This window comes from Capra hircus, chromosome 20 (assembly GCF_001704415.2).
Source record: "Capra hircus breed San Clemente chromosome 20, ASM170441v1, whole genome shotgun sequence".
NCBI lineage: Eukaryota > Metazoa > Chordata > Mammalia > Artiodactyla > Bovidae > Capra > Capra hircus.
The window spans coordinates 71206857-71223418 of NC_030827.1; the positions used below are offsets into that span (position 1 = coordinate 71206857).

The following is a 16562-nucleotide window of genomic DNA, read 5'->3' on the forward strand; positions in this document are numbered from 1 at the left end:
TTGGAAAAAGATTTTTAATACTTAAAAAATTTTAAGACAAAAGGTAACATACTCTTAAAAATGTTTTATAAAACAGTGATATGAAATTTATTTTAGCACGAGATAAAAGCAAAGCAAGGTTCTGTGGAATACACCAGTTATTGGCCAATTCACTTTAAATCTGTTATTGGGAATCTTCGTTTAAGCCGTGACTAACGTCCCTCAACAAACGTCTCACCGGGAAATGTCGCCATGAGGCCGGCCACACTGGTCCCCAGGGAGGCAGCCCCGTCAGCTGCCCCTCCCTGACAAGCAGAGCTGCTGTACCTGCTACCAAGAAGTGCACTGCCCTTAAACTTTTCTCTCGATTCCTGTAACACAGGGACAGGCCCCTATTCACCGCATGCTCTGCAGGACGAGCGCACTAACCAGGACGAGCTTGCAGCAGGAAGCAAATGCTGCCTCGTCTTGAGCAACGTGCACTTTTTTTTAATGCTGTGATTATATTTTTCTTTAAGGCAATGCAGTTTCTCTTTTGTTTCTATAAAACTTACATTAATTATCTTTTTAAATAAAATGTCAGCATTTTGGGTCCAATCAACCAGAAGCAGGATAGAATCAGGACATCTAGACAGTTCTTTATAAAGAGACACTGAGCTCAGATGATCGTCTTTCAAAACAGAAAACAGGCTGTTTTGTCTTCGGACACGCACTTAAAGCACATGAACGCAACACACTTCTTGAGCAACACCGTGTAAGCACAACACGCTTCTTGAATCACACCAGCCTGCAGGTCTCAGCCGTGGCCTCAGCTGTCCTGGGGCAGCCGCTGCTTTGAGGAAGCGACGGCGCCTTCCCGCGGTGTGCTCAGCGAGGACGGGGGTGCCAGGTCATGCGCACGATGAGAGCTTCTTTCTCTCCTCAAACTGCTTCTCCACAGCCAGAGACAGGGCGTGGAGGAAGCCCTCGACGGTGACCGTGGGGGCCTAGGGATACACGGTATCGCGGCGGTCTGCCCTCGGGGTGGGGGTGGTCTGGCAGCACCCGCCTCCAGGGCACAAGCACTCTGAGGTGGCAGGGAGGCCCTGGGCGTGAGCTTTCCACACACCAGTGAGGTGAGCAGACACACGCCAGCCCTCCACTGCCCCTGGGCCCGTCACTTCAGAAATACGGGAGGCGGCAGAAACCCCAGGGTGGCAGGTGGGACGCTCCTCGAGGCCAGCCCTGCAGACAGCGCGGGCAGCAGGGGCCCGGGGCCCAGGCACTCACCTGGACGTACAGCGCGTGGGCCAGGGTGGCAGGCCAGCCCTGCGGGCAGCACGGGCAGCGGGGCCGGGGCCCAGGCACTCACCTGGACGTACAGCGCGTGGGCCAGAAAAGGGAGCTTCCTCAGGACGCGGCCGCTCAGGCCCTCGCTCTTCCTGTGAACATGACCACACTGCTGTCAGCTCCACAAGGACCGCGGTGCACTTCAGGACGAGCCCCTGATCTCTCCCCAGAGCCCCTCGGGGGGTGGGCAGTCTCCCGCACGCCTCAGCTACTGCTCCGGGAGGGGCACGGTCCCGACACCACCCATGGCCTCGGCCGGGGCACCGTGAGGTGGGTACAGGCCGGCTCACACCTCTGAATTCTTGCACAAGTCTGCGCTGCTGCCCTCTGTCCCGCCTTGACCACTGTAACTAAGTCTCCCCAATGCCCCGCCAGCGTGTCTGGCCCTTGGCGTCTGCCCCACAGCCCACCTGAGGCCCTCACACAGTGGACGCGGCCTCCCTGACCTCCCCAGTTTATCCAGAGTCCAGCTGTCCTCAGAGGCTCTGCTCTGCTTCCCGGCTCGATCCCCGGGGGCCACCCCGGGGCTCAGGCAGGTGTGCCGGTGACCCTCCAGTGTGCCGTGGCTCTCAGCAGCCAGGCAGCGGGGTCACACACTGTCCTTCCCACAGCACCAAGGCCTGGGCCCTGACTGTTTACCTGTTTACTCTGCTCATCAAAGAAAAAGCCTCCACTTTCCTTTCTTGGCCATTTGTAAAAACTCAACAAACGTTGTTTAAGAATCACCGATGCTACAGAGGGCCTTAATCTGAAAGCCTGTCCTGTACTGGCGCAGTGCTTTGCCGGCTGTCCGTGGGCACACGGGGAAGGCAGCTGGCCTCACCCTCCCATCCAGGAGCCCACGGTCGGGGAGGCCGGAGGGCATCTGCTGTGTGGGAGATGCCCTAGGATTCAGCCCCTGCCACCCAACCCACGTCACCACCTCAGGTGCTACTGGCAACGACCACCCCTGTGGCCAAAGGGAACGGGCTTCTCTAGGCTGTAGAAGTGAGGTCACCTCAGAATGGGAGAGAATGCTTGCAAGTGAAGCAAGTGACAAGGGATTAAATTTCCAAAACATACAAGCAGCTCATGCAGCTCAATATCAAAAAAACAAACAGCGCAATCCCCAAACGAGTGGAAGATCTAAACAGACCTTTCTCCAAAGAAGACATACACACGGCAAACAGACACACGGAAAGAGGCTCAACATCACTAATCATCAGAGAAATGCAAATCAAAGCTACAGTAAGGCATCACCTCACACTGGTCAGAACAGTGATCATCAAAACGTCTACAAGCAATGAATCCTGGAAAGGGTGTGGAGAGAGGGGACCCCTCCTACGCTATTGGTGGGAATGCCAACTGATACGGCCCCTACGGAGAGCAGCACAGAGGTTCCTTAACAACCTAAAGACAGAGCTACTGTATGAGCCAGCAACCCCACTCCTGGGCAAGCATCTTGAGAAAACCAAAATTCAGGAAATCCACGCAGCGCTGTGTGCACAGCAGCACTACGCACAAGAGCTGAGACACAGAGACGCCCAGATGCCCACCAGCACGTGGACGGGGGAGGGCAGCGCGGCCCAGAGAGCACGCAACGTTACTCTACAGTGAAGAGCGGAAGCGCCATCTTCAGCAACATGGATGGGCCGGGAGGGGAGCACATTAAGTGAGCCAAGACGGACAGACAAAGACGAATACCACACGATACCACTGACACGTGGCATCTAAAAATCGTACCAATTAACTTCCCTACTAAACAGAAACTGACTCAGACTCAGGAAACAAGCTTCTGGTTACCAGAGGGGTATGGGGAAGAGGCATCCGTTGAGAGGCTGGGGTTGACACGCTGCTGTTGAGTCGCTCAGGCGTGTCTGACTCTCTGCGACCCCACGGGCTGCAGTGCGCCAGGCTCCTCCGTCCTCCACCACCCCCCGGAGTCTGCGCAAACTCATGTTCACTGAGTCAGTGGCGCCATCCAGCTCTGTCACCCTCTGCCGCCCCCTTCTCTCTGCTTTCAGTGTCTCCCAGCATCAGGGTCTTTTCCAGTGAGTCAGCCCTTCAACTCTGGATAACATACAAGTTGCTACACATAAAACAGGTGACTGACGAGAATCGGTCACCGTCGGGCATAGGGAACCCTACCCGGTACTCTGTCAAGACCTGTAAAAAAAGAATCTCAAGGAGTAGATACGTGGATGTATAACTGAGTCGCTTTGCTCTACAATATTTATTGCAAATCAACTATATTTCAAAAAAATTTTTAAAAAGAAACAGTGAGGTCAGCACACACCTTGAAATTTCGCTCAGGAGGAGGCTCAACTTGGAGACGTTGTTTTCAACGAAGCCGATCACCTCCAGCTCGCGGAGGGTCAGCAGCTGCTGGCGAGGGTATACGATCTGGCACTGCGGGACAGACGGTGGGGCAGCAGGAGCATCGGGTCAGTGATCCCCCTGCGCTCAAGCTGCAGACCCAGCAACTGCAGGGTTCAATGTAGGGTGGCGGGTGCAGGCTGAGTGACACCTCCTTCCACACCAGAACCCGCCATTGTAAGCTATGCCAACAAGTCAAGAACCCACAGGAAAGTTAATGTGTTCTCAGAAAAGCAAGAAAAAACTCAAGGCACCCTCATTAGCTCCTCCAGGCAGGAGAGGTAAATCCTGAAGATGGCCGCTGCTGAGGGCGGCCCGACGTACTGCCTGATGTCAGCCCTGTCCACGAAGGCCACGTCGATCCTCTCTGTGATATTGGACGTGGTCAGGATCACCACGTTGGAGTGCCTGCGGGCAGAGGGCGGGCCCAGTCACCCCGGGCCACAGGGCCTCGCCCCCCCGCCCTGACACACGCATTGAGAGGACAGACTGGCGCCAGGGCCCAGGCGTTCAGCCAGCTTCGCACCCTGTGCCTGCCCCCCGCCCGCCAGGCCTTCTGAGGCCCTGCTTCTCGCGCTCCACCTGACGCCCCTCCTGCCAGGCTCCGGCTGCGACAGCGCGGAGCCCCCGGCTCTCTCTGCATGCTCCCCACCTATGGACAGCTCTCGCAGCCCCGGCTGGACCCCCCCGCCCCCTTCACTGCGGTGGAGCCCTCACTCCGCACAGCGTCCCTGAGCCCCCGCGCCGACACTGGCCTGCCTGGGCACGGCCACACCCGCGCGTCACTCTCATTGCCCCGACAGCCGTGGCGCCGAGCTGCGCGATTCACCCTGAGGACTAGCGGCCCTCCCCTCCGGCTCCCAAACTCCCCAGAGGCCCCATCATCCAGTCTGCTCACCCCCGGGCCGGCACGGAGCGGGAGGGGCACCCTGGGGAGCGCGCCGCCTGGCCTGCTGGGCTCGAGTCCCGGGGACGAGGCAGGGCTGCCCCGGGCCCGCAGGCAGCTCTGTGGCCGGGGAGCACCTGGACGGCTGCCCCCTGACCGACCCCTGTCCTGTGACCACAGGGAGCCAGTCCTCTACGGGGTGAGCAGGGCTGAGCCAGGTGAGGGAGGCACACGGGGCCCAGAGTCTGGGCAGAGGCTGGTGAGCGTGGAGTGCACACGGGGCCCCACACACAGCTGGCAGCACGTGCCAGGATCCGGCTCTTCACAAACGGTCACTGGAACAGGCCTGCATCGCGCGAGCCGAGGGAGGTGAGAGAGACCGCAGAGACAAGTCTCCACTCCTCCCAGAGCGGCCCCTTTTCTGAGCAGAGGGTCCTTCTCCCCACACCAAAGCTTTCCTGTGCATTGTTGACACTTCGGTAACGAAAAGAGTGCGCAATCTGTAAAAAGCTTATGTGACACACGCTGCTTCAAACATAGAAAAAACAGAGTCCACACCCAATGCCAGACGCATTCTGAGCTAGAAGAGCTGAGGGTGAGGCCGGGGGTGTGCGTGTGCAGGGGTACCTCTTAATCTGATCGATTTGGGTCAAGACGGCATTGACGACACGGATAGCGTCCGAAGGCTCGGTGCCTGCCCTGCACGCGTTCCGGGCGGCGGTCAGGCTTTCCACCTGTGGGCGCAGAGCGACGGGGTGGTCAGCTGGGTGGGCGCGGGGCGTGTGGACACTGCACGGAGGGCCTGAGAGGCCCCGGGGCCAGGCCTGCAGGACACAGCCTTCGGGGGCTGGACAAGCACGGGCTGGCGGCGCCGGCAACGCCAAAGGCCACCCAGTCCCGCGCCTCCTCTGCTCACAGTGCGGCGTCTGAACACACCCACCTCATCGATCAGCACGAACACCAGAGCATCCTTGTCATCAATCAAGTCCTGAATCTTCTGGAACATCCTAGTCACCAGCTTGCCACTCTGGAAGTGAAACACTCCTCACTGTCAGCTCGCGTGCTTCAAGCTGCCTGGTGCACGCATGCGTCCAGTCTCCACCTGGCTGCGCTGACCCCAGGGGCCCCCACAAGCCCGCCGTCTCCTGACTGCCCCTTGGAAAACTCCCTGAATCAGAGAAGCCGGTCTGCAGGGAACCTGGAGGCCTGCCCTCCTGGCGTCATGGGCAGGGCCATGCGCGCACCTCAGCCCCTTTCCCCCCTTTCCTGCCCCGGCGGTCCTGGGTGGGCTGGGTCTCGGGTGCAAATCGGCCAGGCGAACCTCGACAGGCACTCCTGTCCCCGTCCACCGTCCGCCAGGGGCACCGTCCGACATGGGGCCTGCAGCAGAGCCTTCCAGAACCGAGGGGCAGCTGTGACATCACCCAGCCTGAGTGCCTCAGTTCACAGCTGGCAAACAAGGCTTAAGCTGAGGGTGCAGTCCCATCAGAAGGTGACCCCTCCCTCCTCAGGTAACACTGAATGCCCCATGCCCCAGCCCGGGTCTGGAGGTGACAAGCAGAGGGTCCTCTCAGGCCTCAGGTGGTTTCCAGGTTATCACTAAGCTCTGGAACTTTCCTCTGACCACACAGAGTCCATGTTCACGTTCCTATTTCATCTATTTCTTTCCTAAAGCTTTTGGAGGAAAGAGTTTGCCTAACCTACCAGACAAGTTTTCAACTGCATGGTGGACAATCCAGAGAATTGGATTAGCATAAATACTTACCTCTGAAAACCACTTAGAAAAGAGGCTGTGGCTGTTTATCTCAATTAACTGGCCATATCGGTACCTAAGATGGTTTAAAAAAAAGAGGGAGAGCAATCGTTACAAGTCATCCCACAACATCCCCAGGGGCAACCACCTCTGTCTCTATAATGCAACGCTGCTCAAGGGCCCAGCAGGCTGAGAGTGACTGCTCTGCTCCTGCCGACCCAGGACGAGGTGCCCGCAAGCTGCACACTGACAGCTATGAGCAATCTAACACGACGCGCCAGCAGCGACAGTTCCAGCTGGAGCAGACTCAGTGTCTCAAGCTGACGGCGTCTTCACTTCAACTAGAGCAGGAGAGGGTTTTGCTAAGATGGCGGAGCAGAAGGATGCACGCTCATCTTCTCCTGTGAGAACTCCAAAACTGCAACTCGCTGCTGAGCAACCAACAACAGGAGAATGTTGGATCCCACCAAAAAAAGATGCCCCACATCTAAGGCAGAGAAGCCCCAACAAGATGGTAGGAGGGGCAAAAATCACATTTGGAATCAAACCCCATATCTGCCAGAGATGCTCAGAGGGCGCAAATAAAACCTTGTGCACACAGGATCCTGGGACCCCACAGAGGCTGAGCCAGACCTCCTGTGAGTGTCTGAGCGTCTCCTGCAGAGACGGGGGGACGGCAGTGGCCGCCGCGGGCGTGGGGGCTCTGCCTGCAGCAGACCTGGGAGGCGCGGCGTGTGGCCTAGGCCCTCGTGGAGGAGATTGCCATCATCTCCATCATGGAGCCACTGAGCAGACGACCCACAAACTGCAGAACAATTATACCAAAGAAGTTCTCGCTCTGTTACAAACATTCCACGGCACACAACAGATGTGCCAACCTGGGGATCTGGCAAGGGGACTGAGAACCCCCAGGGAATTTGACTTTAGAGGCCAGTGGGGTTTGATTCCAGAATTTCCACAGGACTGGGGAGACAGACTCTTGGAGGGCACAAACAAAACCTTGTGTGCACCAGGACCCAGGAGAAAGGAGCACTGACCCCACATGAGACTGAGCCAGACTTGCCTGTGAGGGCAAGAGATGGGAACACCAGACCAGCTGACCCGCCTCCCGAGAAGTCTGTATGCAGCTCAAGAAGCAAGCTAGAAACGGACGTGAAACAACGGGCCGGTTCTACACTGGGCAAGGAGTGCATCAAGGCTGTATACTGTCACCCTGCTTATTTAACTTCTACGCCGAATATATCATGCGAAATGCCAGACTGGATGAAGCATAAGCTGGAATCAAGATTGCAGGGAGAAATATCAATAACCTCAGATATGCAGATGACACCACCCTTGCAGCAGAAAGCGAAGAGGAATCAAAGAGCCTCTTGATGAAAGTGAAAAAGGAGAGTGAAAAAGCTGGCTTAAAACTCAACATTCAAAAAATGAAGATCATGGCATCTGGTCCCATCACTTAATGGCAGATAGAAGGGGAAATGATGGAAACCGTGACAGACTTTACTTCCTTGGGTTCCAGAATCACTGAGGACAGTGACTGCAGCCATGAAATTAAAAGACACTTGCTCCTCAGAAGAAAAGCTATGACCAACCTAGACAGCATATTAAAAAGCAGAGACATTATTTTGCCGACAAAGGTCCATCTAGTCAAACTACGGCTTTTCCAGTAGTCACGTATGGATGTGAGAGTTGGATCATAAAGAAAGTTGAGCACCAAAGAAATTGATGCTTTTGAATTGTGGTCTTAGAAAAGACTCTTGAGAGTCCCTTGGACTGCAAGGAGATCAAACCAGTTAATCCTAAAGGAGATCAGTCCTGAACATTCACTGGAAGGACTGATGCTGAAGCTGAAGCTCCAATACTTTGGCCACCTGATGTGAAGAACTGATTCACTAGGAAAGACCCTGATGCTGGGAGAGACTGAAGGCAGAAGGAGAAGGGGACGACAGAGGGTGAGATGGTTGGATGGCATCACCGACTCAATGGACAAGAGTTTGAGCAGGCTCTTGAGAGTTGGTGATGGAGGGAAGCCTGGCGTGCTGCAGTCCAGGGGGTCGCAGAGTCGGACACGACTGAGCGGCTGAACTGAAGACTTGATGCTTTTCTGGTTGCTTAGCCGCTCAGTGTCTGACTCTGCGACCCCTTGGACTACAGCCCACCAGGCTCCTCTGTTCATCGAATTTCCCAGGCAGGAATACTGGACTGGGCTAGCATTTCCTTCACCAATAGTTAAAATAACTAGTTAAATACAATTAATTCTTAATACTGTTTTTAGTCTACTTATAATTTAGACCATTACCTGTATTAACATGGCAAACAAATCAAAACATAAGCATCAAAAGTCTTTTGCCCACAGTTGAACATTTTTTTCTCCTTCCACAAAACCCAAAGGAATGTGAGAATTTGTTTTCCAGAACAAAATCACTTCCCTCAAACCTGGAGCCCTGGAAAGCTCCAAGGGAACCGGGACACTCGCTGTCTGAAATCCAGCACTGACACCCCATCTATCATGGAGTCAGCGAGGGCTCTGGATGCACTTAGTTCTGATTAGAATCAAACAGGAAACGGCCAGCAGAGAAGCCACCTCCCAGATCCTTTTCACAGTTTCTTTCATGTTGAGAGTCCACAGAAGAAAAATAATTACTTTAAAAAGTATCACTGACTTTCCAGTTGAAAAACATCATTTAGTAATGTTGTTTACACAAAAGAAAAAGGGGGAGATAGACAACCTAGTGAATATAGATCGGGTGGAATATCACAAAATTAATCATAACGCATTTTGACTGTTAAGGAAAGTGGACTTCAGTTAATAAAGCAAAAAGGCTTGATGAGGCTTCTTCTTGCCACAAAACAAATACCAATTTCCATATCTTTGTACTGGAAAACGTCACATTTCTTGTAACAACACCTTCACTTTCCAGTGTTTCAGAAAACTGCCCTCGGAGATTACCAAACACACGTGTTTCATTATGTCAAGATAAAGGCCAAGATACCGAGCATAAAACAAAGGGCTAAAACAGAGCAACTTCCCTACTTTTAAGACAGTTTTGAAAAGAAAACAGATTTAAAAGTAAATCTCACAGGATTTCCTCTTCTGAAGTCATACTAGGCTGAAAGGGTGATTTACCTTCTGCCTTAACCAACTAGAAAGCTAGACAAAACAGAGAAACAAGGTCTGAGAAGGGCACCAGACAACACCATCGGGGACTGCAACCTGGAGGCGGGCAAGGGGCAAGCGTGACAGCCTGATCTCCTGCCTGGAGTGACACTGGAGGGGACCCAGGAGAAGAGGCCAGGGTACTGAGCTGAGGAGACGGAGGCCAGAGTTCAAGCAGCTGAGGTGTCTGGAGGCCACAGAGCAGGGCAGGGTTCCAGGGAAGAAGGAGATGCCGGAGGGAAGCCTGGCGAGCGTCACGGGGCAGCAGTGTGTGAGGAGGGAGCCCAGTGCTGGAGGGCTCGAGACCCAGGGCCGAGGGGCGAGAGTGCTCGCTGCTGATTCAGGGGCTCAACCGAGACCCCAGAAGGGTCCTCCCGAGGGTGAAGTCTAGACCACACTGAGACCACTCTTGAAAAAGCTTATAAACAGACCTCAAAAGGATCACACCAAACGCAAGTACCCAAACCCCTGTCAGAATAAAACCCAGCGGTCGTTAAAGACAAGCAAGAGACCCCAGTCACTTCACATCACTGTGTCCACGTTCAACAATCACCTGGCACGCCAAGAAGCAGCAACATGTGACCCATAACCAGACCCAAATGGCAACGAGGATGGAATTGGTAGACAGAGCTTACAAGCATAAACAGAACTGAACAATCTTCAGACAAGAAAACCATTCTCAGAGATGGGAATTTCGCTGAACAGAAGTAAAAGTAGACCAGATACTGCAGGAAACCATCCACAGTGAAACTCAGGAAAGTTTTAAAACTCGAGAAAAGATGACAGAGCACACGAGTGGCCTGCGGGTCAGCAGGAGACAGCCCCACAGGCGACGGGCGGGGGCGGGGCCCCACGGGCGGGGGCGGGGCCCCACGGGCGGGGCGGGGCCCCACGGGCGGGGGCGGGGCCCCACGGGCGGGGGCGGGGCCCCACGGGCGGGGGCGGGGCCCCACGGGCGGGGGCGGGGCCCCACGGGCGGGGGCGGGGCCCCACGGGCGGGGGCGGGGCCCCACGGGCGGGGGCGGGGCCCCACGGGCGGGGGCGGGGCCCCACGGGCGGGGGCGGGGCAGGGGAACCAGCCGAAGAGCCGGTGCCCAAGGAGTCTCCAAACGCAGGGGAGCCCTAAATCCCCAAATGGCCCACACTCAACAGAATGAGCTACCAACACATATGCTGTAAGACGGAAGAGCTTTGGAAAACATTACGGTGAGTGAACAGAGCCAATCAGAAAAGACTACTAAATACTGCCTAATTTCAATTACATGAAATGCCCGGAGTAAACAAATGTGGTGGAACCACAGATCCATGAATGGACTACACTCAAAAGTGGCAGACAAACCCAGCGCTAGGCCTGGATGGCAGACAGGTGGTCCACACAGACACCAAGCCAGCACGGACGGTCGGCCCAACGCGAGCAGACGCTGCCCCAAGTGTGCACAGGCGGGCACCACGAGAGACCCCGTGCCGGTCACAGGGTGAGTCTCAGCACATGTAAGGAGACTGGGATCAGAGCTCAAGACTATGTGAGCACAGAAGGATCCGTTACATTACGCTGAGACACCTACTATTCACGCGAGATGATTTAAAAATAGAAGCAGCTCCTCATCATTACAGCCGAAACAGGGCAAGCCCGCCTCCGCGGCTCCTCTCTCCAATCACCAAAGTTACCTGCTCGAGAGTCTGATGGTCAATTTCTGGGCTAAAGCTTTACACAGCGACGTTTTTCCAGTTCCTGGAGGACCTGTAACAAAATGCAAACAAATAAGCGTAAGTTTGTGCTGTAACAGATTTTTTGAAACAGTAGTTGCATTATTCACAGGATATAACATAAGGAACAGACTGTAACGCTATAAATGTTATCATCACATGAATCGCTTAAGTTACTGAAAATCTGTTGACAATGTAAATGCTGGAAAACATCACCAGGAGCTTCTTGGCCCGTAATCCACTCTGATTTCTTGATTCGATCCCTGGGTCAGGAAGATCCGCTAGAGAAGGAAATGGCACCCCACTCCAGTATTCTTCCCTGGAGAACCCCATGGACGGAGGAGCCTGGCGGGCTACAGCCCACGGGGTCGCAAAGAGTCGGACCCGACTGAGCGATTTCACTTTCACTTTTCACTGAAACCCTCCCTGTCCCTACATGTCTTCTATGAAATCCATTGATTATGAAAATCCACCTTTCAAAGGTCAAACAAGCCTTTCCTGATAACCACCAGGAGCTCAAGGAACTGGCGCAGCATCTGACAGGAGCGGAGGACACTGATGTGAGAGCACAAACGCACCCAGCAGAAAACGATGACATTCAATTCTGACCTTCTGTGTTTTCCATAATTCACAAGTAAATATATAACCGATTCTAACTGGAAACACTGTATTGCACCTTGTGATTACCTTCTCTGACTCTAGTATTAGAAAATTTGCCAAGACACCCTAAAGACACCGTTTTCATAAAACTGAACACAAGTCTACAGTCTTCATTGTATAAGGAAGCTAATCACTCTTTTAATTATAGCTCTTACCTCACTATAATTTGGGCTTTCTCTCAATTCTTTTTCTCTCCTGGGATAGTAACAATAACAACACCACCCCCAGTATTCTCTTCCGAGAACTAGACAGAGTTCTGTGAAGTGTGGGCTTTTGCGGTTTTTTACCCATCAAGAGAAGCTCCAAGGATACTGTGAAGAAATACAAGGCAACTGCTATCCTGAGAAACCCATAACCAGTGGGGAAACAAGGCAGATATTGGGAAAGCTGAATAACAGCATAAAACGTCACAAGGGATGATCAGGTGGCTGCCCTATGAAGGGTCAAGTAACCAACGCGCACAGAGCATGCTCACGCCTGGCTTCACAGAGGACGACGTTCCTGGCCCCACTGGGAAGGAGGAGCTGTAACTCTTCGCAGGGCAAAGGCAGGAAGAAAAGCCTGACTCCACGCAATTTTATTTTGTCAAACGAAACCAAAGCGCTCACCATGAAGCAGCACCACCCGGTTCCAGGTGACGAGGTTGCTGTCGACATTCTTGTCTGAAAACAGCAGGGCCGTCGTCACATAGTCGAGGAGCTGCATGAGGAGAGGGAAGGGGGAAGCTAAGTCCTCGGCAGAGCAAAGGCTAGGCTGAAAGTGCCCTGAGTGAGCAGAAGGAAGGAGAGTCTTCAGAGCCGCCAGGCACACTCAGGCTCTCACCTCAGCAGATACCTCAAAATCTACGAGGACCAGTGCTGGGTGTGACCGTTACAAGGATAAAAGGAAAACTGAAGATCACTTAACTGAGGGCTACACAGAGTCAGTGAGCTCCTTCCTCCAGGACACAGCACTGGACAAGCTGTGTTTGCTAAAAGAACAGCTGGGGCTCCCAGGGGAGCCGGGGTGGGTGACGGGGGTGGTGGGGACGGACCTTCTGGCATCCTCCCCTCCCTCATCTGTGTGCAGGACTCTTCCCCTGAAGGGGGCTCAGATACGGTGGTACTCGCTCAGATCGCCCACCTGCTCTGCCCCTTGGCACTGCCTTCTCAGCCCACAGGTTCCTAAGAGTGTGACCCCAGTGCCAGTGGGTTCACTTTTGAACCCTCCCCCTTCTCCCGAGGGGAACCCCCCAGAGTACAGCTCCACTCAGAGCAAGCCCAGAGCAGACGCCCAGGACCGAAGACAGACTCCCAGGGCACGGGCTGCTGGCAGGCAGCGCTCCTAGAAGCCCATGTGGGATGAGAGGTGCTGGAGAGAACACAAGAATGAGTCACCTGAAACATGGAAGCCTCTCAGGAAAAAGCATAACTCACGTGAGATTTGACTTCCGTGTCATACACCAGGCTGTCCCAAAGCCCATGGAATTCAGCTGAGAGAAAAAGACAAAACCAGATGTTAGGAAAGCAAGCCTTGTACCTACTGGTTATGTTCACCCTGAGCCACTGACATCCTCAACTGCTCCAGACGTGGCAAGCTACAATCCTGGTTACAGAGAAGCTAAACTTTCAAAGTCATTTCTAAGCGAAAGACGTGGAATAGGCGGCAGTCACACGTGGCTTTGGGCAGAGAACGAACCTCCTGTGGACCTGCGCGTGGACCCAGCACTGCCCTGAACCCACCACTCTCCCACAGGCCAGCGCTCTGGCGGGGCCGCGGGGCAGGTGGAGTCTAGCTTTGAAGACGTCAGGCCTAACGTGGCTTAGATGTGGGATTCAGCCTGCTAGATCCCATTGGCACAGAGAAGTACAGAGAGGGTGGGAGGAAGGAGTGGTCCCGCAAGACCGGCCGACTGGGCAGGAAAGAAGAGCGCCAGCGTCCTCCTCAACTAGCACTGGCTTTGAGATCCATCCAAGTAGCCTCACACTGGGAATTTCTACTTTTCTCTCCTGTGATATACCTCCTAACAGTTGAAATGCCCTAAAACTCCGCACAACAGACACGATATCTGGAGCCTGAGGTATGCGCTGCCCCCTGCCCTCCCGCGGCCGGCGTGGGCCACCTACTGCTATGGTTGCAGATACCTGCAGGCAGGACCCAGTGATTTGCTGCAATTATGTTTTCTGTCTCTTCCTCCAGATTTTCACTGCTGGGGCCATCCTCATTCAGCTGGAAGATGTGAAGTGCAATATTGCACGCGCTCAAATCAATGGGCTGTGATGAGAAAGGAAATCAAATAAATCTATACAACACACTATCAAAACAGCAAATGCATGTTCTCGGGCCACAGGTTAACTGTTTCTTAGCTCTGAGAATTAAGTTACCTGTGGATCTTTAGCCTTTAATTCTGTGTCAACAATAGACACAGACTGCACATTTCTGGTGAGAAAAGGCTCGTCAAACTCAGACCAGGTGTAATCACCAAACACAATGTTATGCCTGTTGAGTAGCTTTCTAACACTCAGCTTTATATCCTCTTTCTTTGCAGTGCTAGGAACACAAAACACATAAAATCAGATCTGAGTTTAAAAAAAAACCTAACATCTTAAGAAAGATTGATTAAAAACAGAACAGACCATAGTGGGGGAAATGCACCCATGGGGAGGGCTGGCGAGGGCCTGCCCGGAGTGATCCTGTGCCGACTAGGTGCTGGCGGTAACTGCAGGCTGTATGACCCAGGGAAGCTGCCCAAGGACTCTGCCCAGGCCCCTCAGAGGCAGGGGGTGAAGGCGGAGTCGGTGCCACCTGGGCTGCTGGTCAGCAAGCTGGAACTGCTGCCTAGGTGCCAGCCCCACAGCTGGGAAACAGCAGCAAGTCGGGGGGGGGAATGAACGCCCACAGCTGGGGGCCCCACAGGTGTTTCCCGGGCTGGGGTCCGCCCTCAGCCCCTGCCCCCCGCGCTTCTCTGCCTCCCCGAGGGCCCAGGCCCTCCAGCGGCCCCTGCGGCGGTGTCCGCTCCCCAGAGCGCCCGGCCCCCGTGGAGACCCGCCGCCGCCAGCACCTCCGGGGCCCATCGTCCCGAGGGCCTGGCCGGGGAGAGGGGATGGTGGGCGAGGGTGAGGGCGCAGGGGCGTTTCCCAAAACTGAGTCTGCGGGGCCGGCTTCCCCGGGCTCGGCGGGGCCTGAGGCCGGGGTCTGGGCCGACCCTGTCAGGCGGGTCTGCCCGGGGCGGGGTCCCGTCAGCTCGGACCCCGCCAGGGCTGGGCGGAGGCCGGGCTCACCTGCCGCTCCGCTGGTGCACCTCCACGTGGACCGTGGGCGCCTCGGCCACGCAGGGCAACGCCTGCTTCAGGTCTCCCACAGCTTCGTCCATGTCGGCGCCGCCGCTGGAAGCCGCGCGGAGCCGGCCGTCCCTTCGCCGCCGCCGCCTCGCGCAGCGCCGCGCCACCTCAGCCCGCCCGGGCCCTCAGGCGGCGCCCCGCGCGCTTCAAACCTGCCGCGCGCGGCGCGCCACCCCCGCACCCGGAAGCGCCGGCGCCAAAGGGCGCGTCACTTCCGGCCGCCGCAGCCGCTTCCGGCGCGGCCCGGCGAGCTCCGCGGGCGAGGCGGGCGGCGGGCCGGGGCCGGCGCGCGGCGGCCGCGCTCCAGGCGGGGTCGCTGCTGCCCTGGGCGCTGCCGCCATGGGCAAGAAGCACAAGAAGCACAAGGCCGAATGGCGCTCGTCGTACGAGGGTGAGGCGGCGGCGCGCTTTGTGACGCCGGGCGGGTGTTCGCGGCGGCGGGGGCCCGGGCTCGAGGGCGGGGACGCGGGCGCGCTCCCCGGGCCCCGGGGGCGCGGCTCTCAGGCGCCCGCCCCGCTGTCGCCGCGCCCTGGAGGAAAGCGTGGAGCATCCCTTTTCTTTGGCCGTGTTTCCTGAGTCTCTCCCCGCCTGCGCGCTGTCCTCCCGGTGTCAGGGACCCCGCACCGGGGGGCTGCGGCAGGGCGGGAAGGGCGCGACCCGGGACCCGGAGCTAGCGGGCCGGGATTGGGCTCCGGGGCCCCAGGCGTGGTCTGGTTCCTCCGACAGTGGCCTGGAGACCCGCCTGTCGTCCGGTGGAGGATAACTGGGCGGGGAGGGGAAGGACCCCCCCCCTGCTACCGTCCTTTGCACTCACCGCCGTCTTTCTCTGATGGTTCTGGCAGTGCCCTGCTCGCCTCAGCTCGGCCTGTCCTCCCACCTTCCCGGACCTCAGTGACCTCCCGGTGCCCCCTCACCTGGGGCCGAGGTGCCGCCGGCTGGGTAGCAGTGTGCGCTGCTGAGCGGCCTCCCCAGGCTCGCACGGTGAAGGCCGCCTCTGTGTCCACAGGCTATGCAGACAAGCCCTTGGAGAAGCCCCTGAAGCTGGTCCTCAAAGTTGGAGGAAGCGAAGTGACGGAGCTCTCGGGGTCCGGCCACGACTCCAGTTACTATGATGACAGGTCAGACCACGAGCGGGAGAGACACAAGGAGAAGAAGAAGAAGAAGAAGAAAAAGTCGGAGAAGGAGAAGCGCCTTGACGGTGAAGAAAGGCGGAAGCGCAAGGTGGGCGAGGGCAGCCCGAGGCCCCTGGGGCAGAGGCGGACGGGGCCAGGGCTGCTGGGCTTGGGCTGGGGTGTCCTCTCTGGCGGAGCGCGCCCCGCAGGGTCAGGGCCTCCCGTTTCTCGTCTCGCCCGGCCCCTGTGGAGGGTCTCTGAAAGGGTGGGGTCTGCAGTGAGAAGGGTCCCGGAAGAGGCTTTT

The 16562-nt window shown here is 56.3% G+C and overlaps 2 protein-coding genes across 2 annotated transcripts in view; one reads left to right on the forward strand and one right to left on the reverse strand.

The window, feature by feature from the left end:
- Positions 1 to 15436, reverse strand: TRIP13 (thyroid hormone receptor interactor 13). Its single transcript, XM_018065640.1, has 13 exons — positions 15087 to 15436; positions 14190 to 14355; positions 13950 to 14079; positions 13242 to 13297; positions 12435 to 12525; positions 11128 to 11200; positions 6315 to 6378; positions 5490 to 5576; positions 5177 to 5283; positions 3918 to 4071; positions 3584 to 3696; positions 1331 to 1400; positions 1 to 965 (listed from the first exon to the last, which is right to left on the reverse strand). The coding sequence occupies exons 1-13, from the start codon at positions 15176 to 15178 to the stop codon at positions 870 to 872; spliced, it is 1299 nt and encodes a 432-aa protein (XP_017921129.1). The 5' UTR covers positions 15179 to 15436; the 3' UTR covers positions 1 to 869.
- The window catches only part of BRD9 (bromodomain containing 9), an 18222-nt gene continuing 17041 nt past the window's right edge, over positions 15382 to 16562 (forward strand). The window contains exons 1-2 of the mRNA XM_018065483.1: positions 15382 to 15537; positions 16153 to 16367. Coding sequence (XP_017920972.1) covers positions 15486 to 15537; positions 16153 to 16367 — 267 coding nt within the window. The 5' untranslated portion in view covers positions 15382 to 15485. The remainder of the gene's footprint in view (positions 15538 to 16152; positions 16368 to 16562) is intronic.

What these genes read in the sequence shown, in the direction of transcription:
- TRIP13 (XM_018065640.1), bottom strand. Translation starts at nt 15,178, where the DNA reads ATGGACGAAGCTGTGGGAGACCTGAAGCAGGCGTTGCCCTGCGTGGCC. An exon ending in GCCTGGAGGAGCTAATGAGG is followed by an intron (nt 3,697 to 3,917) that starts GTGCCTTGAGTT and finishes TCTGTCCCGCAG; the next exon opens with TGCCAGATCGTATACCCTCG. An exon ending in CTCCTGAGCGAAATTTCAAG is followed by an intron (nt 1,401 to 3,583) that starts GTGTGTGCTGAC and finishes TCATGTTCACAG; the next exon opens with GAAGAGCGAGGGCCTGAGCG.